At 41.0% G+C, this 27,655-nt stretch overlaps 1 protein-coding gene across 1 annotated transcript; it reads left to right on the top strand.

Moving 5' to 3' along the window:
* The first annotated feature begins 8,232 nt into the window (after nt 1–8,232).
* LOC124269201 lies at nt 8,233–11,769 on the top strand. Its single transcript, XM_046704214.1, has 2 exons — nt 8,233–8,353; nt 10,888–11,769. Exons 1-2 carry the CDS (start codon nt 8,248–8,250, stop codon nt 11,370–11,372), a joined length of 591 nt encoding a protein of 196 aa, XP_046560170.1. The 5' UTR covers nt 8,233–8,247; the 3' UTR covers nt 11,373–11,769.
* The last annotated feature ends 15,886 nt before the right edge of the window (nt 11,770–27,655 follow it).

Genomic DNA, 27,655 nt, shown 5'->3' with positions numbered 1-27,655 from the left:
AGATTTTCTTATTTGTATTTGTTCTTGGCAGACAGAACACATTACAGCCATAACTGCAGAACTAGTCAGGGATAGATAACTAGTCAATTAAGTAATGTTGTATGTGTCATGTTGTGTCAGATGATGAACAAGCTACAGTTTTCTATTTACCCAAGTTTTTTGGAATTTTTCACCAAAGGACTTTGTCAATGAATGCTGGAAACTGGAATGTACAGTAGAATACTTTTATAACGAATACTTTTATAACGAACACTGATATAGCGAACTGTTTTAAAAGTCCCGAATAAACCTTATATTATCATATGAAAAAGTGAATAGCGAACTACGGATATAACGAACTAATTTCAGTGGTCCCTTTGAGTTGGTTATAAAGGTATTTTTCTGTATGTTCTTGATGAAATACAGAACATTATAAAATGTTAAATCTTCAAGGGTCATTTGCAATAACAGCATATTTTTGTTGTCATGTTTGCATTTAATAATCACTTTGTATGTGCATTTCTGCTCTGTATCTCTAAGATTCTTATAGACAAACGAACAAACTAATTATGGCAGGAGAGATCTGGTGAAGGGAGGTTTGACATGTGTTCATGATTATTGCACGTAATGGCACTGTGATAGCGACATGCACGTAAGTATGTGTAGCAGCTTGTACTAGTCATTATTATGGTGCTAACTCACTGAAATACAATGTATGTATGTGCTATGTATGCAGGCCCATGTTCGATTCCCCACATGGGTACAATGTGTGAAGCCCATTTATGGTGCCCCTTGCCATGATATTGATGGAATATTGCTAAAAGCGATGTAAAACAAACACTCACTCACTCACTCTGGTGTTCCCTCGCACACTCACTCACTCACTCACCCCTGCAGTAATCCTGCTAGAATAATGCTAATGCTATGCCAGTTTAACATGGATACCCAAGTCGGACACAGTTTCCTAACTACAAGCCCTCTCAATGCTGAGCTATTGCCAAAGCGACTTTAAATTTTAACTCACTCACTCACTCAATGCTGAGCTGCAGGCAGGGTAACAACAAGTACCATCTATTGGTATTACAAGGCAAGGGACGAAGCCACCAACCTTCCACACCCCATGTAGACATGCTCTCCACTAAACCAAGGAGGCAGTCCAGTGAAACTGAAAATCACATACAAGCTTGGCATTAGTTGGATGAAGGCCAGAAAGAATCAAGTGAGTGAGTGAGTTTAGTTTTATGCTGCTTTAGCAATATTCCAGCAATATCATGCTGGGGGACACCAGAAATGGGCTTCACACATTGTACCCATTTTCGGAATCGAACCTGGGTCTTGTGCACTACGAGCGAACGCTTTAAACACTAGACTACCCCACTGCCCCTTCCTGAAGGAGTCAAGAATGTCAGAGAGCTACCTGCTACCAGTTCCTGGAAAATCATTTTAAACTGGCTTGTGTATGTTTGACATACCATGATGATACCTCATGAAACATGGTTCTTGAAGTTGAAGGGCTCTTTCCTTAATGTATGTTATGTTTAGGATTACACTTACTCAGTAAGGCGGTAACGATTCACTCGCATATTCGGTGAATCGAACCGTAGCCCTTCATGAATTCAATTCGTTATTCGTGGTCACCAGAACTGAATATTAACGAATATTTACGTTTTTTTAAGTGAGCATGTTTTACTTGAACCCTTGTGTACTTTTTGAAAGTGAGAGATGCAGTAATGGAATATGTACTAGCCTTGCAGTAGCCCAAGTCATGTTAGTTTGCCAAGGCCGTGCACGGTACTGTCAATTATAACTATTACATACCAAATTTGAGTGTCATGAGATAACTGGTTATTGCTGTGACAAATCAAAACTGTCAACATGGGCATTCCATATTGTACATCAATCACTTAACTACAATATTGTATTCGTGAATAATTATTCTTATTCGTTACCCAATATTCATGATACGTATCATATTCACCACATAGTGTATTCGTTGCAGCCCTATTACTCAGTAAAGTACAGATTCTAGTACTTTTGTTGGCTGAGCAGGTTAGACGGCTGACTTTGTGTGCTGGTGATTAGCATCCCCCGACTCTGAGGGTGTGGGTTTTAGAATTCCAGATGGGACTCAACACAACAAATGTTCTAGAATCTGTACTGAAAAACCGTAATCTCAAATATAACATATATTGCATTTGACCACTTTCTAAATGGCATGGTGTATTCATGGTTCTTTTCTTGTTGACACTTATGTTTACATCTGTTTTATTTATATTTCTGTTTTATTACTTATTTATATACACATGTTAATTTACTATGGTATAAGTTTGTTATGGAGGAATACCTGTGTTTCTTGTGTATCCTGCTTGTTAGAATATTGACCTGTGAAGATCCGGGTTAGAATTGATCTTCAGTAACCCATGCTTGTCGTAAGAGGCGACTAACGGGATCGGGTGGTCAGGCTCGCCGACTTGGTTGACACATGTCATTGTATCCCGATCGCGTAGATGGATGCTCATGATGCTGATCACTGGATTGTGTGGTGATTATTTACAGACTTGCTGCCATATAGCTGGCATTTTGCTGAGTGTGGTGTAAAACTAAACTCACTCACTTGTTTGAATAATCATGCTAGGTACATGTATATGCCTCATTCAACTTGCCACTGACCATTGTATAAGATTAGATTATGTTGTTTTTTTTGTTCCATCATCAGCTTGCTGGGAGATTAGATTATGTTGGTTTTTTTGTTTTTTTAGCATGCTGGAAGAAGTGACAAAATGGCCAATGTTTGTGAACTTTGTTCCTTGTTTTCAATACTGTCACAGGTTTGTGTGTTCCAGACCAGCATGGTATAGCTGAACTATTGCTGAGTGAGGTATTCAGGAACAAACAAAACTTCAGGCCCCGATTTCTGGAAACAAACTTAAGTCTAAGTTTTGACTTCAGTTAGAGTTTTTACTCAAAATCTGAGAAAAATGCAGGAAAATGCATTTCCCAGAATGAACTGAAATCAATATTAAACTCAAACATAGTAGACAATTTGAGTTTAGTGGATAGATTACTAGTACTTAAATTGTTTGGGCTTTTCTATTTTAAAATAGTTGAGTTAAAAATTCAGCTGTTTCAAATTGTCAAACTCAGTTTGAACTTTGAGTAAAAACTTGAGTTTGTTTAGAGAAATTGGGGCCATGTGAGGGTTCGTGGGACAAAGGGGAGGTAACTATGTAACCGTTCCCCTACCTGCTTCAGCTTCCTCAACCCTGGTGTTGTATGGTGTAAGTGGATGGACAAGTACAGACTTTAACTCGGTGTATAGCTATTTATAGCTACATGTATTTATGTAACTCCAGTGTTGAAATATGGGCACACCATAAAAATGAGAGCCCCTCTATGTCATCTATGTGGTATTGATAGTGTGTGCCTTCACAAATATGTCAGTTGATTGTCAAGAGTGGTGAAGTAGTTTTTCAAATTGACAGTGTTACAGTAGATATTTTATGTTGACTGAAACTGATGACCATGGTGCATGCTTCCTAGATTCCTTGTCAACAAGGACTGTATCAGGTTGTTGTAGATTGAAATTAATATGTACTGATAAATCATGCAATCCACGCGGACCCCAATACATTTTTATTGGTTCTTGTGGGATACTGTCTCCCCGACCGTGAAGTATTTTATTGTAAGTGGAAGTGATGACTCAGCATTGGCGGATCCAGAGGGGTATCAGGGGGTTCAAAAACCCTGCCCCCACCCCACCTCCCCATCCACACCACCTTTGAAAATTCCTGGATCCGTCTATGCACAGTAGAGTTTTTTTTGTTGATGCTGAGCTCCAGATAAATATTGACAGAAAATGAAAAAATTATATCGCCATTACCCACTTAATTTTGAGTTGCATGGGAAACTTTAAAGAACAAAGAATAGAGTATCAATACTATGAAATAACCCAATGTAAACTTTTCAACCTGCGTAGCTGTATCTCTTTACAGACATGACGCATCAGACATTTAGAAAGGTCTCCAAAAATATGTACAGTTTAAATATTCATTTAACTTCGGTGTTATTTCATGTTTAGAACTATTGTGACAATTGTACCTCCATTTTGTACTGAATTCTACTCTAGTGAATAATGCATAAATTTGCATGTCTCAATTCATGCAACATGTTACACACTTCAGGCAGCTCCTGAACACTGTAATTTTCAAAAGCATTTTTCATCCTTCACAGATGTTTTGTACAGACAGATCACACGTACAGCAAAACATGACTGTAGTGAATAATGCTACCTCATTTAAAGCAACATGTTACCCACTTGGGGAAGCACATGAACAACCTCGAATTTGAAGTAACCTGGAAACCTTAAAGCTGATTTCTTTTAATATTTAATTACTCTTGGTGTAAACATACCCAATAGACTGAACCCAGCTGACTGAAGACATATAGAATACCTGTAGAAACGTGTCAACACCTACTGATAATATTTGCGAGTAAATACTCAATGGCTCATTAACTTACCTGGACCTCAGTGTGTGTTTGTGTCAGCAATTATCAAATAATATGCAGTTTTTTATGTGTTTTTATGAAGATGACACCAATAAACATGAGTTAATAGACATTGCGCTTCATTTGTTTTTGTTTACAGCTTGTTAACAACCCAAAGTGGCATCAAGGATGGCACCAGGGAGGCACCCAGAGTGGTGCCTAAAGAGGCACCAAGAGCGGTGCCCACAGGCGCTGCCAGAGTGGAGGGGGACTCAGCGGACACGGATGATGATCCTATACTACCCATCAAAAGTTTAGACTCACTTAAAGCACTCACTATATGTTTTGTATACTCATTCAAAGAAATATGGGAATACTCATTTACTTTTGGATAAGTTAAGAACGCCTATTGAAATCAAAGCACAACTAATGTTATACGATACTTTTGCTCTTATTCCATGAATATGACAGTTCTTTTAAAACACCGTGGGATGTGTAGCACAACAGAATTGAACCAAATGACGAAGGGTCAGTTTGGAAAGTCACAGGGTCAATTGCAGGTCAGTAGTGTGTGTGTCCACCTCTGTTTCTGACACACTCTGCACATCTATCCCTCATCTACTTCACAGTGTAATATTTGGACGTTGCAATTCATTACTACGTGAACACTACCAAAATGACAGGTGTTCCCATATTTCTTTGAATAAGTATATATATGTGGTTACATCGAAGATGAATTTCTCCAGTAAATTTGGGGAACCAACTGCAAACCTTATACAGATACATTGCACGAGGATCATGCATCAAATTGCTGAAAAGCATGTGCAAATATCGTGCATGTGAATAGCTGGTGTAAAGTTTTCTTAAGAATTTGCCAATTTTCACTGAATTTCATCATTTATTGAACTCATGACAATAATCTTTTCAACATTATGAATTTGTTTTACAATACATCAGTTCAGGTGTTAATCAGTACCTTTAAGCAGTATGGAATCTTTTGCAAAATCTAGTTTAGAACAGTTGATTGAAGTAAGTGGCTACATTTACACTAATGAGTTTAAACTATTGATGGGTAGTATATTCCGTTAAATAAATAAACGTACTGTGAATGAAATTTGGTCTATTCCAATGGTTAAGTAGAATGCAATGTGTTTGGGTGCCACTGAAAATTGAAAATGCACCATAACAAAGGTGTTATGGTTCCAGGGTAAATAATAACATAGAATGGAGAGCAGACAATACCCTGGTTACAGGAAGATAACTGTGGGCCTCAGTTTAGCTTTTTGAAGCAGTGGTTAACTGTAGAAATTGTGACAGTGACTTTGATTAATGGCTATTATTAGTTTGGTGTGTTTCTATGCAATAAATACAACGAGGAACAAGGGTAATGAAACAGGTATTGCATAACAGGTGAGTACTGCGTTATGGAGCATGGAATACTGCTGAGATACTGCATCAAACTAGGGAACCAGTCAAACTGACTTACTGCATCCTGAACTTGCATCCCATGGAATTACTACAGATGACTGATACTTACTGCATCCAGTTGAAGTATACTGCATCCCATGGAATTACTACAGCTGACTGAGATACTGCATCACACTAGGGAACCAGTCAAACTGACTTACTGCATCCTGACTTACTGCATCCAGTTGAAGTATACTGCATCCCATGGAATTACTACAGCTGACTGAGATACTGCATCACACTAGGGAACCAGTCAAACTGACTTACTGCATCCTGACTTACTGCATCCAGTTGAAGTATACTGCATCCCATGGAATTACTACAGCTGACTGAGATACTGCATCACACTAGGGAACCAGTCAAACTGACTTACTGCATCCTGACTTACTGCATCCCATGGAATTACTACAGCACTGACTTTACTGCATCCTGATCCTGAGGTTCTCTATTACACAGTACTGCAACTACGCTGGTGCACACAAAGGACCGTTCATAATTTATGGCGCGTGTGTGTGTGTGTGTGTGTGTGTGTGTGTGTGTGTGTGTGTGTGTGTGAGAGTGAGAGAGAGATATGATGATTTTAAGGGGGGCCACCCATTTTATTCTGTTGGGGGGTGTCATCAATTTTGTACACAAAATTATGCTTAACAAATATGGGGTGGGGGTGGTCATTGGTTTTGTACATGACTTTGTCACTTACTTTGCACATAAAAATCACCCCCACCCCCAGCCATGAGTTATGAACGGTCCCTCACAGGGGCGTGTCACGCTAAGAAAAAGCGTTAGAAAGACATATAGGTATATACACCCTAGTACTGTACCTTTTGTATAGTACTAGGGTAGGGTCGATATACCTATATGTCTTTCTAACACTGTTTCTAAGCTGACACGCCCGTGTGGGAGGTACCTATCTTCACCTGGCGTTGTGATGCGTGGACGTCCACTGCTTGGTCTGTCTACGGTGACCCCAGTCTGTCTGAAGCCCTGAATAAGTCTTACTACCATGATACGGTGGCATCTGAGGGCGTTTGCAGCAGCATTGTATTCGACCCCATCTGCACCATCCCAGTGGCTCTTTCTCTCTCTTCAGCTGTTAATCGTGGTATATTTCTCGTACTTGTGTATCATATCATGTATTCGAGGCTCTCTTCATACCCTATAGAATCATTCTACATATGAAATGGATGCAAATATACTGCTTGAATATTGCTGCGTTTTGGCTATAAATATTGCTATATGTAAACAGAAAAAAGAAAAATGTTACTTTGCAAGCAAACATGTTAACAAAGATAATTTTAGATGTTCCTAAACATTTTTTCACAATATCAAAGACAAGTTTTACTTGTTTACACTAATGCAAAAGCAGGAAATGTTTTAAAAGACTGGCATCATAGGAATGATTATTTTACAATTTTACACACTCTACAACAGTTGTTTCTTGTTTTAATAGTTGAAAAATGGTGACTTTAAATGGTTTATCTTTGTCCCAGAGCAGAATGTTATTTCAACCTTTCTTTTGGCCATCTAAATCACTGTTATTGGTTTAGTTTCGGCATGGACAAAAATAGGACAATTTAACTCTTCTGAAAAAGATACATTTCACCTAAATATGAATGCATTTGAGAATTTGTTTCGTGATTTGCTTAGCTTTCTTGTAAACTAATACCTTCTAACATATCTTTGATAGTTTTTAAGTAATTCATAAAGATAGGAGGGTAGCGTTTCTTTTGTTTAGTGTATGTGTGAAACCCATTTCTGGTGTCTCCCGTCGTGATGTTGCTGGAATGTAATACTCCCTCACTCACTATAATAGGTTGGTTGGTTGGTTGTTTAGGCTTACTCCGCACTCAGCAATATTCCAGCTATATGGCGGCGGTCTGGAAAAAATCGAGTCTGGACCAGACAATCCAGTGATCAACAGCATGAGCATCGACCCACTTAATTGGGATACGATGACATGTGTCACCCAAATCAGCAAGTCTGACCATTCGATCGCGTTAGTTGCCTTTTACGACAAGCATGGGTTGCTGAAGACCAACTCTAACACGGATCTCATGTCGACTACAATGGGGCTGCATCACTCGGCTAAATTGCAACAGACTACACAGAGGTGAAATACAATAACGTTATAGGAGTTTTCAGAAAACATGGGAACGGCTCGTTTACATCGAAATCTGACATGCGAGTGGTCCGTTTACGTCAGTGTAAACGCGGATATAATGTTATATACTATCCACATGGCTTGTACTTGCAAATAGCGGTAAACAATAGGAAGCGAACGTCGATGAGAGGAGTTTGGCTCTTGCGCAAGCTATCATGAGGTGTGTATGTACCGTATATAAGCAGCTCCTTACAAGGTATACTCCCGACATAAACAGGAAGCCCTGTCCCGAGCGAGCAGATACTGGTCCATTACATAACAGTAAGTTCATTTATAAATATATTGTAGATAACTTTGTGTAGTTGTTCCTGCTATTTCTAACACACATTTGTATATTTGTTACAAGAACCTCAGTTGGTTCAGATGATAGATCGGAAATATGAGTGAACTTATACTTTTTAAAACTGTGTTTTGTACGAAAAAGGGTAGAATTTATAAGTCATTCATTCCTAAAAATCTCAAACCTGATCTGAATTAATATCAACAATGACACGTTAACCGTCAAATAATATTCATATATTTATACTATCCATATTCATTAAAAAAATCTACGTACGAATCCATCGATATATATGCTCACATCTTTATACATAGTGAGTGAGTGAGTATGGTTTTACGCCGCTTTTAGCAATATTTCAGCAATATCACGGCGGAGGACACCAGAAATAGGCTTCACACATTGTGCCCATGTGGGGATTCGAACCCGGGTCTTCGGCGGGACGAGCGGACGCTTTAACCACTAGGCTACTCCATCGCCCCCTCTTTATAAATAAAACCAGTGACGATACTAGGTGTATCCTACCAAGTATACTAATACTACCAAGTAGTAATGAATACAGGTGTTCGCAAAACAGTGAGCGTATCAGGCGCTATCCCTGTCTGCCACCCGTCATAAATATATGCAAAGGCATGTGAAGAGTTTACCTTAAACAAAACACGGAAACATAGGGTATAAAAGTTAACACGGTAAGGCATTGGACGTCGTTCCAGTGAACGATGCGCCAGAGAGCAGTGGGATAGCGCCATGGTTAGTTTTTGATTGTTGAATCGGGTATGAATCAGTAAGTGGATCTAATTTTTTGTGTCCACTGTCGTGATATTTTTTTAATCTTGCTAAAAGCGGAGAAAGACCATACTCTCTGATGCGTCAAAGTCAACATTAAATTGCAAAAGACTGAACTAATGTATCGGCTTCAAGACTCAAGCAAGTCTTATCATCGTGGGATAATACATAACAGTATAGTTGATTTTAGTGGTAAAAATACCCTTCTTGTGTGACAGGACGGTGTAGTAGCCCAGTGGGTAAAGCATTCGCTCGTCACGCATCACCCGGGTTCGATTCCCCACATGGTACATAATAATGTGTGAAGCCATCATCTGGTGTTCCCCTCCGTAATATTGCTGGAATGTTGCTAACAGCGGTCTAAAACTAAACTCACTCACTCTTGTGTATAACGTTCCCTTGTAAGCACACATAGGATGTTGATCATGTCGCCAGTATGTTATACATGTTGGAAGTGAGATTCAGGCCGTACAGGAACCCATACGTGAGCAACACTTCCAAGTTCGGAAGCAACACTTGAAATGTTTACGGGGGACAAGTTTTGGCGTTATTAACCGTCAAATAATATTCATATATTTATAATATCCATATTCATTAAAAAATGTACTGTTCCAGTAATCGGCTTTAAACAGTAAGTTGCGTCCTTTCGCGATAGCAGGATCCGCTAGGAGTTTAAATCGTATACACGATTTCTGATTCTTCAGGACTCTGGTTCTTGGTTTGTCAGGCGTCAAAATGGAACGTCCGTCTCTGTCTAATACGGCATGGTTTTATGGAAATAATGCATACAGAAGCTTTAGTCAATATCAGTCACTATACATTTTTGTCACTGTACGTATATGTACGTCTTGGTTTAAATATCACATGACTGAAATTTTCATACATTGTATTTTTCTTCTCTGGGCCCTTATTCTCGAAACGTTCGTAGCCCTAAGAATTCTTAACTTTGATCGTAACCAATGTGTTAAGAATGGGCTTAAGAAGTTCTTAGGTCTTACGAAGTTTCGAGAATAGCTAGTCTGAATATTAATCTTGCGAAATGATTTGCCTTATTAGGGGTGGAGTGGTAGCATCCCCACATAGTTAACAGAGCTCCAGATAAGATTTAGCTAATGTGGGTACTGTACCCACTGTATTTTTTTGGAATGGGTATTATGAATGTTGAGTGAGTATTTCATTTTCCGTTACCCACTGCTTTCAAATATGTGCGTATTTCAGTCATTTTACACACCTAAGTATTGTGTCATTGAGTAAGTTTACTAAGCAGGTATGTTCTGCCTTATGTGATACCTACTCAAACCCAACTTAAATATAAGGGAAATGATTTCATAAAAAAATCAGTCATCCTATACTGACAGTACAACACTTGTCCTATACTAACAGTACAAATTGATAGCAATCGATGTCTTTTTCATTACGCAAGCGATTTTTATAAGTATATTCCGTACTCATTTGTTTTAAACTATTTGCGTATCTAACAGTTTAAATGCGTAATTGGTACGCAACAATTACTTTTCAATGCGTAATTGGAAATTTTCTATGCGTATTTTACCCGGATACGCAGCTTATCTGGGCCTCTGTAGTTATACTATATGTGAAGCCCATTTCTGGTGTCCCCTGCCTTGATACTGCTAGAATATTGCTAAAAGCGGCGCCTCACTCAGTCACTCTTAAAAATCAAGAATTTGATTATGAATATGTTTCATTCAATATCATATTTGTATGTCTCCAGGATATTCGATGCAGTCATCGCATGAACCTGTCAAAGAAATGTCTGTAAATTTGGGCTGTGACGACGTCAAGATACAAATGGAGGACGTAGAGGCCAAGGCAGCAGACGACACTGCTTCAAAAGCAGACGACACGACAGACCAAACAAAGGAACCTCTCCCGTCTGACATGACAGCAGAAAGTAGAGGCGTACATCTTCACATTCCACCAGACGTGTCACTTGTTCCCAAACCATGGGGCAAAATCAAACACATAATCATTGCATCTTACCTCAGTCTGTTATGCTGCTGTGTGCCCGCCATATTTGCCAACAAATATGCCTGGGAAGCTAAAAGATACAAAGATCTTGGACTCCGTTCTGAGGCCAGAGTCCTGGCGAAAAATGCTGTATGTTGTATCTACACAAGCGTTATCATTGGATCTCTTTTGATTGTGATATTTGGTTCTGTGTTTCTTGCAACGTGGATTCAGAGAATGAACGAATAAGAACCTCCATAAGTTCCACAGACACGCGTGGCTGCACAATAGGACTTTAAACCTGCATAATAGATGGTCATATAACAAGTTGCATCAATCGAACGGAAGAGCCAACACAATCATGGTTGTTATCAGCGATGTTTTCAAGGGATTTTCAAGCTGGATTGGAAAAATTGTTATTAAAATTTGATTGACTCATTTAGTTCACCAGAATGAAACATATTGCGTTGTGTGTGTATGTGCGCGTGCGTGCGCATGAGTGTGTATTGTTTGTTGCATGGCAGCATTAATCGAGTCTGAGCATGACAATGCAGTGATTGATATCATTAGCATCGATGTGCGTAAATGGGATACGATGACAGGTATCAACCAAGCCAGCGAGCTTGACAACCTGATACGACAAGCAAGGTTGCTGAAGACCAGTTCTGTGGCCTGGAGGGCGGCGAGGTAGCCTTATGGTTAAAGCGTTCCCTCGTCACGTCGAAGACCTGGGTTCGATTCCCCACATGGGTACAATGTGTGACGCCCATATCTGGTGTCCACCGAAGTAATATGCTGGGATATTACCAAAAGCGGCGTAAAACCCAACTCACTCACTTACGCCTGGATATTCACGGGTTTCATACTGACGGTGATGTTTGTTGCTATATTTACAATTGCATTCCTATTGCTAGTCCCAGATCATACCACCAGATCCCTTATGTGTATTTGTATATTTTACTTGCGTATGTTTTGATTTCACCATCAGAGTGAAACCAGAGGATTATCTTTTCAGAGTATTTAATTTTATTACCTTTCATTCCGATTTTGCTATGGTAAAAATATGTATATAGTTTTAGTAATCATTTTTACGAGGAAAACAGTGTTGTAATTGTACCTCTTGATATATTATATTGCCATTGTATTTGTTCTGGTATTAAACCTGAAATGCCATTCTGGTTTTGTACTGCAGGATTATAATTCTTTTGTGATACAAAGTATTGAATAATATACTTAGTTCTTGCCAGAATACACTTGTTAATTGTTGATTACAAGGAACAGTATTTTCTCTGTGTGACTGAGTGAGTGAGATATCGTTAACGTTACTATGAGAGTCTCTGGAAATCATAGGGTTTTGTGTCGCCTGTCGAGGGGGTACAGGCTCATAATGCCGACCTTACGACCAAATTTCACGGTTGAGTGGGAAAAAAATACAGGTTATCCCAGCAATTCTAGAGCTAAACCTGGATCTTCTGTTTTACAAGGAATCCCTCATAGGGGGTCGTCTGGTACACTTTTTAAAAAACTGGCAAAAGATCACTTCAGATCCATGGATACTTCAGACAGTTTCGGGTTTCGAGATTCCTCTGTTGTCAAAACCTATTCAGAATCGCGTGTTTCAACCAAAACTAAAGCTCACAAGACAGTTAGCCTTGAGCCAGGAGATCCAATCAATGCTTTGCAAACATGTGATAGAGGTTGTTCCCCAGTCTGCTTCGATGGACTCGGATCAGTTTCTAAGTCCTATGTTCATGGTTCCCAAGAAGGATGGAGGGCAGAGGCCAATCATAAATCTCAAGGCCCTCAATGCTCACATTCCTTACAAACACTTCAAGTTGGAAGGACTACACCTTCTAAGGGACTTGATCCGCAAAGGGGACTACCTTTGCAAGCTGGATCTGAAGGATGCTTACTTCAGCGTCCCAATGGCACCCCACATGAAAAAGCTACTCCGCTTCTCTTGGAAGGGTGTTCTGTATCAGTTCCGATGCATGCCATTTGGACTTGCCCCAGCTCCAAGAGCTTTCACAAAACTTCTTCGCCCAGTGGTAAGTTTGGCACGGCGAGCAGGCATCCGCTTGATTATATACCTGGACGATATCTTGTGTATAGCGGAATCACCGACCCTGCTGAGTCAACACAGGGACACCCTCATCTTTCTCCTCCAGTCCCAAGGCTTTGTCATAAACTGGAAGAAATCAGTTCTGTCACCAACCCAGTCGATCACTTTCCTGGGGTTTCAGATAAACACGGTGGATCGTACTCTGATCTTACCAGAGGAGAAGGTAGAGAACATTGTAGCAACCTGTCGTCACATGATGAGAAAGAAACAGGTAAGGATTCGACAACTGGCAAGTTTGATAGGAAAACTGTCAGCTTCAATGAGAGCAATCTTACCCACTCAACTGCATTGTCGTTACCTGCAGATGCATTCGAGCAGGGAGCTTTTGCGTTCTCAGAGTTACGAGTCAATGATTACACTGCCTTCGGTTTGTCTGGAGGAACTGAAGTGGTGGATGACCAACCTCACCAATTTCAACGGGAAGCCAATCATGGCAGCTCATCCAGATGTAATTCTCCAGACAGATGCATCAAAAAAGGGATGGGGAGCAATACACGGCCAGAGATCAACAGGAGGCCGCTGGTCAGAGATAGAGCAGAGTATGCACATAAATGTTCTAGAGCTGAAGGCAATTCGTCTGGCACTCTTGACCTTTTGCAGGGGGATCAAAGATCAATCTATTTTGGTCCAAGTGGACAATCAGACAGCCATGGCTTATGTGAACCGATTTTGGGGACAAAATCAGTCAGTCTGTTGCAGATCACAAAGCAGATATGGGGTTTCTGTCTCCAGAACCGTCTGTTCTTAACAGCAGTCTATCTGCCAGGGGAAGAGAACATTCATGCGGACTGGGAGTCTCGCCACTTCAACGACTCGAGCGATTGGATGCTCAATCCAATCATCTTTGCTCAATGCAACCAGATACTGGGTCCCTTCTCAATGGACCTTTTTGCATCGAGACTGACTTTCCAAATGAAGCCGTTCTGCAGCTGGAGGCCAGACCCCCTTGCACAATCAACAGATGCGTTTCTAGTGAATTGGAACCAGGGGATTCCTTATGCCTTTCCCCCGTTCTCACTGATAGGCAGGTGTCTGTGGAAGATCCGAAAGGAAAAAGCGGAGCTGGTCTTAATAACTCCAGTGTGGCAAGGTCAGTCCTGGTATCCACTCCTCTTGGAGATGGCGGTCACAAAGCCAATCCTCCTCCCACAGATGAGGGATCTGTTAAACTCCCCGCAAAATCTGCCTCATCCACTGATAGAAAACAACACTCTGGTGTTAGCGGCATGGAAGGTTTCAGGCGTAGCATCAAGACCAGAGGAATTTCAGAGGCGACTACACTGCTGCTCTCCTGCCAATGGCGACCTGGCACACAAGGCGCTTACAATGCTTCCTGGAATAGGTGGACTGGCTCGTGCAATCAACGGGGTTTTGATCCCTTTTCAGCCTCTGTGGAGTCTATCTTAGACTTTCTCACTCACTTGTACCACGAGAATAGTCAGTACAGGACCATAAATACAGCTAGATCAGCTTTGTCTGCTTTTCACCCCACTATCGAGGGCTATAATGTGGGTCAGCACCCACTGGTCAGGAAATTAATGTCAGGGATTTTTAATCAGAATCCTCCTCAGCCCAGATACTCAGTGGCCTGGGATATAGATTTGGTGCTGCAATATTTGAAAAAATTGAAAGATAATATATATTTGTCGAATAAAAACTTGTCTGGGAAGTTGACAATGCTTCTGATGCTAACCTCTGCTAGCAGGTCTTCAGAGTTATCTTCCCTGGATATCAGACACATGGTAGACAGGGGCACTGAAGTAGAATTTACCCTGATTAAACCAACCAAGGTGACTAAGACAGGAACAAAACCTCATCCCTTGAGTTTCAGTGCCTATGAGAAGGACCCTGCACTCTGTGTAGTTCGATGCCTTAGAGTGTACTTAGAACGCACAGAACCTTGGAGAGATGAATGTAGGTCTGGCCTTCTCTTGAGCTATGTGAAACCGCATAAACCGGTTTCATCCCCAAGTATTGCAAGATGGGTGACAAATCTTATGAGCGAGGCGGGTATTGACACTTCACACTACAAAGCTCATTCTGTCAGAGGAGCTAGTGCTTCAAAGGCATTTGCCAAAGGTGCTTCTGTCACAGACATTTTGAAGTTGGGAAACTGGACCAAGGCCTCTACTTTCAGAACCTTCTATCTGAGAAATACTATCAGCAGTGGCAACTGCTTGTCAAAGATACTTGACACTACCGGGCTTTGAACTACCAATATCACATCTACTATGTTTATGACATGAAATTGGAAATTTCACAAGCACACGTAGTGTGTAAAGTGAAATTATAATTTCATTAGTAAACATCGTAGATGTGATATTCCCTACCCTGTCTCCCACCCTGAATTGCCTAGATTGTTTGGCATTTCTCAGAGTTATTGCATTGCTAAGATTTAACTTCATTCCAGGAAATGTTTTTGAATTTATGTCAATCTTAATGGATTTTAATATTTTACAGTTTTGGATTGATCTGAGTGATTCAACCAAGTCATAGCTGATAATGCTATGCTCTTTACTTGCAGTTGAGTGCTGTGGGTCTGGACTACAGCGGAGCTGGCCAGGAAGAGGAGGGCGCTCCACTGGATGACTTGTGGCCACTGACCCCATCTAGGGTTTTTTTCCGTTTGAAGTTCAAATTCAATAGATCTGTATGATCTGATTAAATGTTTTTCCTTTACTCTGTGTTCTTTTCTAATTTCGTCCCTTATGAAGAAGGGTTTATGGGTAATTTGCCTCGCGAGATCTCGCACAGCGAGACTTCGCTAGCTTTAAATATGGCCTACTTCCGGATATCATGATGAAGATACCAATATCACATCTACTATGTTTACTAATGAAATTATAATTTCACTTTACACACTACGTGTGCTTGTGAAATTTCCAATTAAACGTAACATACTGGGTGTGAAAAAAAACACTGTGTCGCATGACTGCGCTTGAAATGTAAACAAAGATTTCGCACTGTGTAACATTTTCACAATTTTTCAGACATTCGTCTATTCGTTGCATACACTGGTTCAGTATTTGTAGAATATGACAGAAGAGTTTTGTAGCAAGAATTAGGAAATTAAAAATAGACACAAGACAATGATCTGGGGAATTCAAATATATTTGACGTTTCTGTTATGCGTGACGCCATGATTGACGCAAAATCATCAACAACGACCTCGGACTTTACTGGCATTTCTGAAAACTTCTCTTGGTTACAATTATATAAACTGAAACAAATAACAAATCGCAGATCGTCAGGATGTCAAATTATTTTTATCTTTGAGTCATTCTGTCACCTGAACTTGCATACAGTCATCCCTTGGACTTGGAAGAGAGTAAAATTATTAAGCCTACCAACTAGTTTACAAAGTATTTATATTAGTACCTCAAGTATTTATACACATGCATTTTACATTGCATAAAGCCAATTGTCTCTATTGAATATTTTGTAACTATTCCAAATTAAAAACTATTTTCTAATATTGATATTTGTTAGAAACTATTTGATCCCAAATAGTTCCTAACAAATATAAATATATTGAATATGTAAAAAATAGTTTTTAATTTGGAATAGTTACAAAATATTGCTGCAGCATAACAAATGTAATTAGTAAATAAATAACAAATTAAACAAACAAAAATATTCTAATTTGGAATTACATACTTTAATTTAAAAGGGAAATGACAGAGTCAATGTTGCCAAATATGAATAGAACATCAACTTGATAAAGTTGGTAACACATGGCTGTTTTATGAATAGCAGTATATTAATTAATAGTTTTATTAATTCAATATAAATACAGATTACTCAAATGCATTTTACGTTAACCATGTCATTGATTCCCGAAATATGTTTTGTGACAAACACTGTCCCCGATACTGAAAAGAAACACGTTTAGCGATGGAACTGCACTGGTTGTCAAAAATATATTATAGCTAAAGAAAGGTACTCATATGTTTTCGAATTGACTCATGGTTGTCGGTTGTCACTAAGGAACCGATAATCATTGAAGGAATAATAATTTTTCGATCTTATCGTCCCCAAATGATCCAATTATTACGACTGTCACCAGCTGTGACAGCCAAGCGTGGCAGTACACTTGGTCCGGTCTAGTAAGGTCATATTTGGCGGTCGCGCAATTTGGCACCACAACTGGTTCTTGCGTATTCGCTTGTCACCGGAAATCTAGTAGCGGAAGTAGAGCCTCGCGGGACTTACGGGCCCTGTTCCTTTGAGGTGAAGGTCGGTAGAATAAAAGTAAACACAATCACACTGTCCAGCTGCTTACAGTTTCAGTATTGTGATATATATATTGCGCATTGCTTACATTTTGCGTTGTTCGATATCATATCATACGTTTTTTTATCCTTTGAAACCTTTTGTTGGTTTTAACAATAAATTACATAAGAAATTGACACACTTTTGCTCAAGTGTTAGAAGATGAACCTACAACATGTACTTTAGTTCCCGTGAAAAGCAATATTCAGTATTGTAATTTTACATCATTCAACAGGTCTATGAACAGCGATTTGATGTAACCATATAAGTAAAACTAACAATATTAATTTGAGCAAATGACATGTTTTATGAAATGTATATACCCACACATTTCTTAAAGGTACTGCTAATGCAGTATTGTCTTGGCCTGGAGAGCGTTTGTCACACTCGTTTTACGTTTCACTCTCCTTGTTTTCGATAATGTAATCAATTAATGTTTGAAAAATACATAAAATCTTGTGATGACAGGATATCAAACTGTAAATACATTTGTACAAGAATTGTTAAGAAATAATATAAACCAAGCCATGCCTTCCTTTGGCCAACCCATACAGCATTATTCTGATACTAGTAGTTCCACACGAAGAGAGCTAGTTTTTGCATCTTTCATTCAATACTTATGAAGGGAAACTGCAACAAAATCTCCCCAGTCATCAAATCCAATTCGACAAAGCTGAAATCCTATCCACCAAGAATCAGGATTTCACGAAAAGAAAAAAATTGGAAGCCTACAAAATCCGCTGCCACAAACCTTCGATCAACAGAGACCAAGGGTACTACATACCATCGGTTTACAAGGATACAAAGCTATAAACTTAATCAATAATTAGCAGCTTTATATTGGGGATTACCAAATTCTAGTACTTTTGTTGGGTTGTGTCCCATTCAGGATTCGCACCCACACTCCAAGTCAGGCACCTAATCGCCAGCACACAAATTTACCCACCGCGGCTAAGGGGTTATACGGCTGACTTTTTGTGGATTAGGGTTCGAATCCCGGATGGGCCTCAACCCAATCAAAGTACTAGAATCTGTACTTAACTGAGATTTACTTCGGGTCTGAAGAGAGGTGCCAACGAATTATCATATTCTCGCTCACAAAATCGATTCCTGGGATTTGTTGTGTACCTTTAACAAAGCCTATACGTCCAGACAAAAGTCATATTTAGGAGTGCGATATCCGTGATGATCAAGTAAAATGTGTTTGAAGGGGCCATTATCGGCACGGGTAGTACAGACGTGTACCCCTCTCAAAATATGTACAGCTTTCCTCTTTAAATTTTTTTAAGAAAAACAAAGAGAAGAAAAAGGACAATCGCAAAAGCAACAAGCCGTCCCGGTGAAACTTCTCTAGATCAGTGTCCCTTTTATATCTATGGAAAAAAATCATTCAATATATTTACCATTCCAGAACATGTCCGCTAAATACGTCGATGTACGGATAAAAATGGAGGACGAAGATGCCAAGACAGCAGACGACCCTTCTTTAAAAGCAGACGACACATCAGAACAAACACAGAAACCTAACCCGTATATATTGCGACCAGAAAACACGGGTGTGCGTCTGAAAATTTCATCCGTTGGGGAACTAGTGCCCAAACCATGGCGAAGCATAAGACAGGTTATCGTTGCATCTTACCTGAGCATGATATGTTTGTGTTTACCTGGCATGTACGCCAACAACTATGCATGGGAAGCCAGCCGGTAGAAAGAACTCGGACTCCGTTTTGAGGCCAAAGTCCTGGCGAAAAATGCTTTATTGCCCACGTGGTCAACGTATGGGTAGTTGCATACTAATCTCGTACGTCACACGAGTGTCGTATCGCGTTGACCTGTGTCGTAACGACTTGACCTGAGATTCTAACGATTTGATTGGATAACCGATGACCTCTCAATTAGGTCACATTCTGACGTAACTATTTTTTCATTCATAACAAACACGTGAATTCATTCATTCTACAACTTAAATGCATTGTGGCAATGTAAACATCGCGAACGTTGCCGTGTCGCTGTTTAATTGTGAGTCGAACTGAGACATTATATCCGTCGAAAAAACGTAAACGCAATGTTTCCACCAGTGATGTTAGCCGAATGTAGCAACTGCAAACCAAGAAACGGGGTGCTACGGAGTAGTTTACTGTAGGAGGCTGTACGAGGCGATGACAACTGACATGAATCGTGACGTCGGTTACCAAGGCAGTGACGTCATTACAGTGTGACGTCATGCAAATATTGTACTACAGTACAAAACTCTTCCGCAACCTCTTTATGAAACCGGTTTCGGTTTGAAACCAAAATATTAACAAAAAATACACTATTTTGTCAATTTAATGCATGTAAGACGTGGGTAATAAATAAAATACCACACTAGTACTCGGTCTCAATACATACGAATTATACGAAACTCGTGACCTTCCTATGGTATCTGACCTCGCTTTCGCTCGGTCAGATACCATAGGAAGGACACTCGTTTCGTATAATTCGTATGTAATGAGACCTCGTGTAGTATTCTCTATGTATGTTGCATATATACTGGTCTCATCCTTGGCCGTCTTGGGTGCAATTGGTTTGACAGTGGCACTTGTCCTGAATTAAATAATAGGTATAAGAATGGACATATTTACAAATGTATGCAGAGCCATCCTTGGGGATGGTGCTGTATGTTGTATCTCCTTCAGAATGATCATTTGTTCTCTCGATGTTGTTATTGTTGTACTGTGTCAATTTTGATCAGAAACAATATAATATGAATATGGTCTATGTTTTATGTAATCAATAGTTCTGAACATTATTACCAATACAAATGCCCAGATCTGACTTAAATAACAACAAATTATATGTGTCGGAGGTTTCTCGTTTTGGGCTAGAATATCTGCCTGGTAACTAGATGTGCTTCTAGCTCATTGTCGACCCGTGAAGGTCCGGGTTAGAATGAACCTTCAGTAACCCACGCTTGTCGTAATAGGCGACTTACGGGATCGGGTGACACATGTCTTCAATTGCGCGGATCGATGCTCATGCTGTTGATCAGTGGATTGGCTGGTCCAGACTCCATTATTTACAGACCGCCGTCATATAGCTGGAATATTGCTGAGTGCGGCGTAAACCTAAACTCACTCACTCACTCTAGCTCATTGTCAATAATGAGGATGTTCGGGGTTTCTTGTTCTTCATGTGACATCATCTGATACCTACCACAAGGGGTAACCTTACAGATCCATTCACAGCTGTCAGTATCATGCCTGGGCACTAATTGGTAATGAGAATCTTCATGTCTAGTCTATCTTGTCACACTAGTGTATCGTATCTTTACCTCACACATAATTGTCGTTTTCTGATTGCCTGGGCGCTCTTCTATTATTCTGAATGTACCCCGCTTACAAGCAAGTAACATTTTCTATGTTACCCGCTGGAAATGCCGAACTCTGGGATTTCATATGGTACTTCGTGTTGGAAATTCTTCATCTCGAATAATTGAGTCACGGAAATTACCGATGTTTTGCGAATCCAAATCGGTGGAAGGGGGATAACTCTGAATTTGTTTTTCAAGAAAATGAAAATTTGAGTGTTTTGGCTGTTGTCGGTATTGGCCAACTGCCTAACTCTTGTACTCCTTATTATAATCCGATACCCATGCTTCAAACACATCAAAATTAACATTGACGTGTTCGGTAAGATAAATACATTGTTCACTGGTCCTTCGGGGCTCACGGGTTTGATGTACCCTCGATGTTTGTATGTATTCCCACTCGCCCTTCGGCCCAGGGAGACCCATGAAGATCCGGATTAGAACTGATCTTCAGTAACCAATGCTTGCGGAAAGAGGCAACTAACGGGATCGGGCGGTCAGGCTCACTTGCTTGGTTGACAGATATCATCGGTTCCCAATTGCGCAGATCGATGCTCATGCTGTTGATCACTGGATTGTCTGGTCCAGACTCGATTATTTACAGACCGCCGTCATATAGCTCGAATATTGCTGAGTGCGGCGTGAAACTAAACTCACTCACTTCGACCCAGGGAACACAAAAAAACACAGAGTGTACACCAACCCATGTCCCCATCGTGACAAGTGAACAACTTAAAATGTATATCTCTGAAGTGTTCATATGACTGCCAGTTCTTGTTTATTCGAATGGTTGTGATTTCAGACTATATTCTACTTCGCATATGCTGGAATACAAAGATGTTACTATGCACTTCTTTCCTATTCATTAATACGAAAAGATACAAGTGAGTGAGTGGGTCTAACGCTGTTTTGAACAGTATTCCAGTAATATCTTGATGTGTCAGAGGGGAAAGACCCAAGTGTTGCAGGTCTCAGACCTCTACCATTGGCTGAAGCCGACAAAGATGGGTCAGGTGCTGACACGGAGACCAGAACCTGGACAAAGCCGGAATCAAACCAGGATCACAGGTTTCTGATGTGCCGAAGGGTTGCAGCAAATCTCTGTGTGTGCGTGCGTATGTGCGTGCGTGCGTTGATTTCTCTATCTAGAGCTGCAACCCTCATCCTTGCCTGGCTACGTTGATGGTTGGTTCGAATCCCAAATCCACCCCAGTACTATCCAAAGTTTCTGTCAGAGCCAAACCCGCAACGTTGGGCTTTCCTCTACTCTGATCTGGCCTATGGTGAAATAAAGGTAATTCCAGTATTAATCGCAATCATACCCGTGAAGATCAGGGTAAGATGGTCCTCAAGAACCCATTCTTGCCGCAAAAGGCGACTATCGGTTTCGGGTGGTCCTGCTCGCTGACTTGGTTGATGCATTTCTTCATATTCCTTAGAGGGGCGGTGGGGTAGCCTAGTGGTTAAAGCGTCCGCTCGTCACGCCGAAGGCCCGAGTTCGATTCCCCACATGGGTACAACTTGTGCAGCCCATTTCTGGTGTCATCCGCCGTGATATTGCTGGAATATTACTAAAAACGGCGTAAAACCACACTCAGCCAGCCAGCCAGTCATATTCCTTAGATCGATGCTCATGATGTCGGTCACTTGAGAGTCTGGACCGCCGTTATATAGCTGGAACACTGCTGAGAGTGGCTGTAACGATAAACAAATAATCCAGACGGCATCAAACTCACAACGTACTTGTACGTGACCAGTTCTCGTGTTTACGTTTTTATGTGCCTTGTCACAGATAACCAACGTTGCGTGTTTGTTTTTCGAACCACACTGATTAATATTCTATAATTATGACGTCAGCTTGGAAATATTCGACTTTGGAACAGACAGTCCAGTGATTGACATCATGAGCAGAAAACATACTGAGCAACCGATCCATGAAGTTGGAAATGAAACATAAAATTCACTGTGATTCACAATAAAAAGGTATGTTATATAGACTGGGGGTGGCAATGTTGGGTAGAATTAGTTTAGTGACAGTAAAAGCCTTTTTCTGAAGGTTCATCAGAAGTCTGGACCACTTTTAACTCAGCAATCCTTCTAGGTTACAAGAGGGCTCTGGGCTCTTTGGTAGCCTAAGCGTTCGCTCGTCACGCCCAAGACCCGGGTTCGATTCTCCACATGGTTATATGTGTTAGGCCCATTTCCTGGTACCCGCCACTGTGATACTGTTGGAATAAATTACCCACTCACTCATTTACTCAATACAATAGTGAGTGATTGAGTGAGTGAGTTTAGTTTTACGCCGCACTCAGCAATATTCCAGCTATATGGCGGCAGCCAGTAAATAATCGAGTCCGGACCAGACAATCCAGTGATCAACAGCATGAGCATCGATCTGCGTAATTGGGAACCGATGACATGCGTCAACCAAGTCAGCGAGCCTGACCACCCGATCCCGTTAGTCGCCTTTTACGACAAGCACAGTACGTCGCCTTTTGTGGCAAGCATGGGTTGCTGAAGATCTATTCTATCCGGGATCTTCACGGGACCACTCAATACAATAAGGCTACATCACTCAACATAGTGGTGACATTTAAGTCTGAAGCAATAGGGGTTAACACTTTTCAACATACACGGGACCGACTTGTTTACATCTGAATCAGACATAGGAGTGGACATTCACTATACATGTACATTCAAGTGCGAGGGCGGCCTTGTTAACGCGGATATATTGTTATACTCTCCACATTGCTTGTACTTGCCTACAGCGGCGTTGGAAACAATAGGAAGCAAACGTCGATGCAAGGAGCTTGGCCCTTGCGCAAGCTCTCATGACGCGCATACCATATAAGCGGCTCGTTACGATATATACTCACGACATAAACAGGAAGCGCAGTCCCGCAAGCAGATACTGGTGCATTACATAACAGTAAGTCCATGTATAAACATATTGTAGAACATTTTGTGCCACGGTTCATGCTATTCAGTACACGTATACATACATCACTCTGAAAACACGTATGGTTAATACGTAACATTTGGACACTAACTCTACCTATAGGTTGGTTCAGATGATACTATATACAGAGTGAGTTTAGTTTTACGCCGCGCTCATACTTATACAGACTGACTGACTGACTGAGTTTAGTTTTACGCCGCTTTTAGCAATATTCCAGCAATATCACGGCGGGGGACACCAGAAATGGGCTTAACACATTGTGCCCATGTGGGGAATCGAACCCGGGTCTTTGGCTACTTATACAGAACTTCTGATGGTAAATATGAATGAGACCCGTGAAGATCCGGGGTAGAATAGGTCTTCAGCAACCCATGTGCTTGCCATAAAAAGCGACTATGCTTGTCGTAAGAGGCGGCTAACGGGATCGGGTGGTCAGTTTCGCTGACTTGGTTGACACATGTCATCGGTTCCCAATTGCGCAGATCGATGCTCATGCTGTTGATCACTGGATTGTCTGGTCCAGACTCGATTATTTACAGACCGCCGCCATATAGCTGGGATATTGCGGAGTGCGGCGTAAAACTAAACTCACTCACTCAAATATGAATGAACTTATATATATCCTTTCAAACTGTGTGTGTTGTACGGAAAGACAGGTAGTATTTATAAATCATTTATTCCTAATATTCTCAAACCTGATGTAAATCAATATGAACAATGAGAATGCTGATTTCTTCAATTTGAAACCACTTACACATGATTACCTATTTAGCCTCCACTGGCTTGGGTTAAGGTATACAAATACCCGCCAAGATCATGGTTGGTCTAACTGACTGACTGACTGAGTTTGGTTTTACGCCGCTTTTAGCAATATTCCAGCAACATCACGGCGGGGGACACCAGAAATGGGCTTCACACATTGTACCCATGTGGGGATTCGAACCCGGGTCTTCGGCGTGACGAGCCAACGCTTTAACCACTAGGCTACCCCACCGCCCTGGTTAGTCTAAACCTTTGCTTGTTACAAGAGGGGACTAAAGGGATTGAGTGGTCAGGCTCGCGCACTTGGTTGACACATGTCATAGTATCGGAACTGAGTAGATCGATGCTCATGACGTTGATCACTGGATTACCTGGTCCAGACTCGATTATTTACAGACCGTCGCCATGAAAGTGGAATTTTTATTGCTGAGTGTTGTGTTAAAGAACAAATAATTAAAATAAATAATATCAAAATTGAATGATAAATGGCTGGTAAGAATCCAAGGGTTCTTTCATTGCATGTGTAAGATGTTATTTGTCAAATAACGCGACAAAAACTACAAACTACACCTAGTTAGTATCTTTAATTCGTGTCATAGCCATACAAGTCTTACTTAGCGCTTTCCTCTGCATGAACCTGACGCGCTGAAATATTTGGAATACTTCTTAAAGGGACAGAGCTTGTCACAATCACGTGTAAATCATGTTGACTCACAATCTCCCTGTGCATGACCTACTTTCGTGTTTATAGTTCTCTTCTGCCGTGTCTTAGATTGCCAGTGTAGCGTACCGTTTATGTTTGCGCCGTGGGCAGTATTTCCATACCGCGGTGAGTCTGATCCAGACAAACAAGCCACCCGGCACGTTTATATCCTGCTCTTTCCACGGGAATAGGTTGAGTACCAGTTCTATCCGGTGACCCCATCGGATAACATGTAAATCAGTGAGGCATCAATAATACTTCCAGAACAGAACTCTTTACAGTTAGCTGACAGGTGAGTGGCACGTTTGTTGTGCCCTTAAACGCACAATGGTCTTAAGTGCACAGAAATCATGAATATTCATGAGTGGGCGGAGCTTATGTCACTACGTCACATACACGGCACAGTATCTTCCGCGGAACTAGTAGAGGGAGTTGACCTATGCTGCTTCGTCTGTTATTGCCTTATACAATGTGACAGCTACAATATGCATATGATGTATATGTAAACATGAAGTATTCATGCCGTTTATTCAATATAATGTGCTGTATTGAAGTTTTGCGACGCAACCTCCCATGGTGAAGGAGTTCAAGCGAGAAAGCCTCCTCGAGAACAACCACGGTACCTTGCGTTGCGATGGAAACATTCACATGTCAATATTGTCATTGCTCAGTCCTGACTTATCATAACTCTCCAACCAAACAGAATAACATCTCTTGTCAACCAACTAAATACTTATACAATACATATGTTCATGTACGTACATATTGCCAGATCTAATTAAACTCCACGTATTTCAATAGCGTCAGCTCTGATAGGGCGTCTTATGAAGGAAGGAAAGGTTACCCAGGCAGGCCAAAGTATCCAAAGCTACCTTTCCATGGCTATCAAGGCACTACAAAATTGAAACAAATATTTGAGATATATATCCCAGGGTAACCTATCATGGCAACAAATATTTTCGGGAATTTGGGTAGTGTATCTGAAGTACCTGAGGAATCCCCTCCAAATGGTAAAATTACTAGTTTCTGGTGTGAAGGTGCAGATAAATATATTAAGGATAAAAACAACAACACCATGTCAACACCTCGGCCAGTTTAAATGTCTGGCAAAGTATATCCCTCCAAAGATACCATACTGCCAGGGTGTTTTTGGTACTTTTGGCAAGTCTTACTGAGTTTACTTATTGCCAGTTAAAATCACTTTCAATTATTTCCAACTTAACTTCCCTCTAAAGTAATTAATATCAAATCATTTTCATGGCATTTTCAACACTCCCTTTCAACCTGATCCCTTTGACCATGTACAACCCCTCTAGACTGAAAATTTCATTCAATCTCTACCCCATTTCAGCCTAGCTGGGCCGCTTCCTCGGTGGCGTCAAGGTGGACAGTCAGTGTGCACCACAGAGGTTCTGCCAGCTGCCCAGGAGAGCTTCATCCAGCCCCAAGCACCCCAGGGGACTGGTAGGAAATGAAATGCATGTTGTTTTGCTGTGCCTTTTTAAAAGGTCCATTGTGTATTTAAGGTTTTCTGTGCACTTAAGGTTTCCTATAGCAGTCCTTAAGTGCACAGAAAACCTTAAATGCACAATGATGTCTTGGCCCCTCCCTGGACCCTCTTGGCTGTTTTTGGCTGGTGCAGAGGCCCCACCTGATCCCTTTGACCATGTACAACCCCCTCTAGACTGAAAAATTTCATTCACTCTCTCTCCCATTTCAGCCTAGCTGGGCCGCTTCCTCGGCGCGTCAAGGCGGACAGTCAGTGTGCACCACAGAGGTTCTGCCAGCTGCCCAGGAGAGCTTCATCCAGCCCCAAGCACCCCAGGGGACTGGTAGGAAATGAAATGCATGTTGTTTTTGCTGTGCCTTTTTTAAAAAGGTCCATTGTGCATTTAAGGTTTTCTGTGCACTTAAGGTTTCCTATAGCAGTCCTTAAGTGCACAGAAACCTTTAAATGCACAATGATGTCTTGGCCCCTCCCTGACCCTCTTGGCTGTTTTTGGCTGGTGCAGAGGCCCCACCTGATCCCTTTGACCATGTACAACCCCTCTAGACTGAAAATTTCATTCACTCTCTCTCCCATTTCAGCCTAGCTGGGCGCTTTCCTCGGCGCCAAGGTACAAGGACAGTCAGTGTGCACCACAGAGGTTCTGCCAGCTGCCCAGGAGAGCTTCATCCAGCCCCAAGCACCCCAGGGGACTGGTAGGAAATGAAATGCATGTTGTTTTTGCTGTGCCTTTTTTAAAAGGTCCATTGTGCATTTAGGTTTTCTGTGCACTTAAGGTTTCCCTATAGCAGTCCTTAAGTGCACAGAAAACCTTAAATGCACAATGATGTCTTGGCCCCTCCCTGGACCCTCTTGGCT

Source organism: Haliotis rubra, unplaced genomic scaffold (genome assembly GCF_003918875.1).
Source record: "Haliotis rubra isolate DU_JTF1 unplaced genomic scaffold, ASM391887v1 Scf143, whole genome shotgun sequence".
Classification (NCBI taxonomy): domain Eukaryota; kingdom Metazoa; phylum Mollusca; class Gastropoda; order Lepetellida; family Haliotidae; genus Haliotis; species Haliotis rubra.
The sequence above is the reverse complement of the archived record's forward strand: the minus strand, read 5'-3'. Positions and strand labels throughout refer to the sequence as shown.

Coding starts and splice junctions, on each gene's coding strand:
- LOC124269201 (XM_046704214.1), top strand. CDS start 8,248: ATGAGGTGTGTATGTACCGTATATAAGCAGCTCCTTACAAGGTATACT. Junction 8,354..10,887: donor TACTGGTCCATTACATAACA/GTAAGTTCATTT, acceptor GTATGTCTCCAG/GATATTCGATGCAGTCATCG.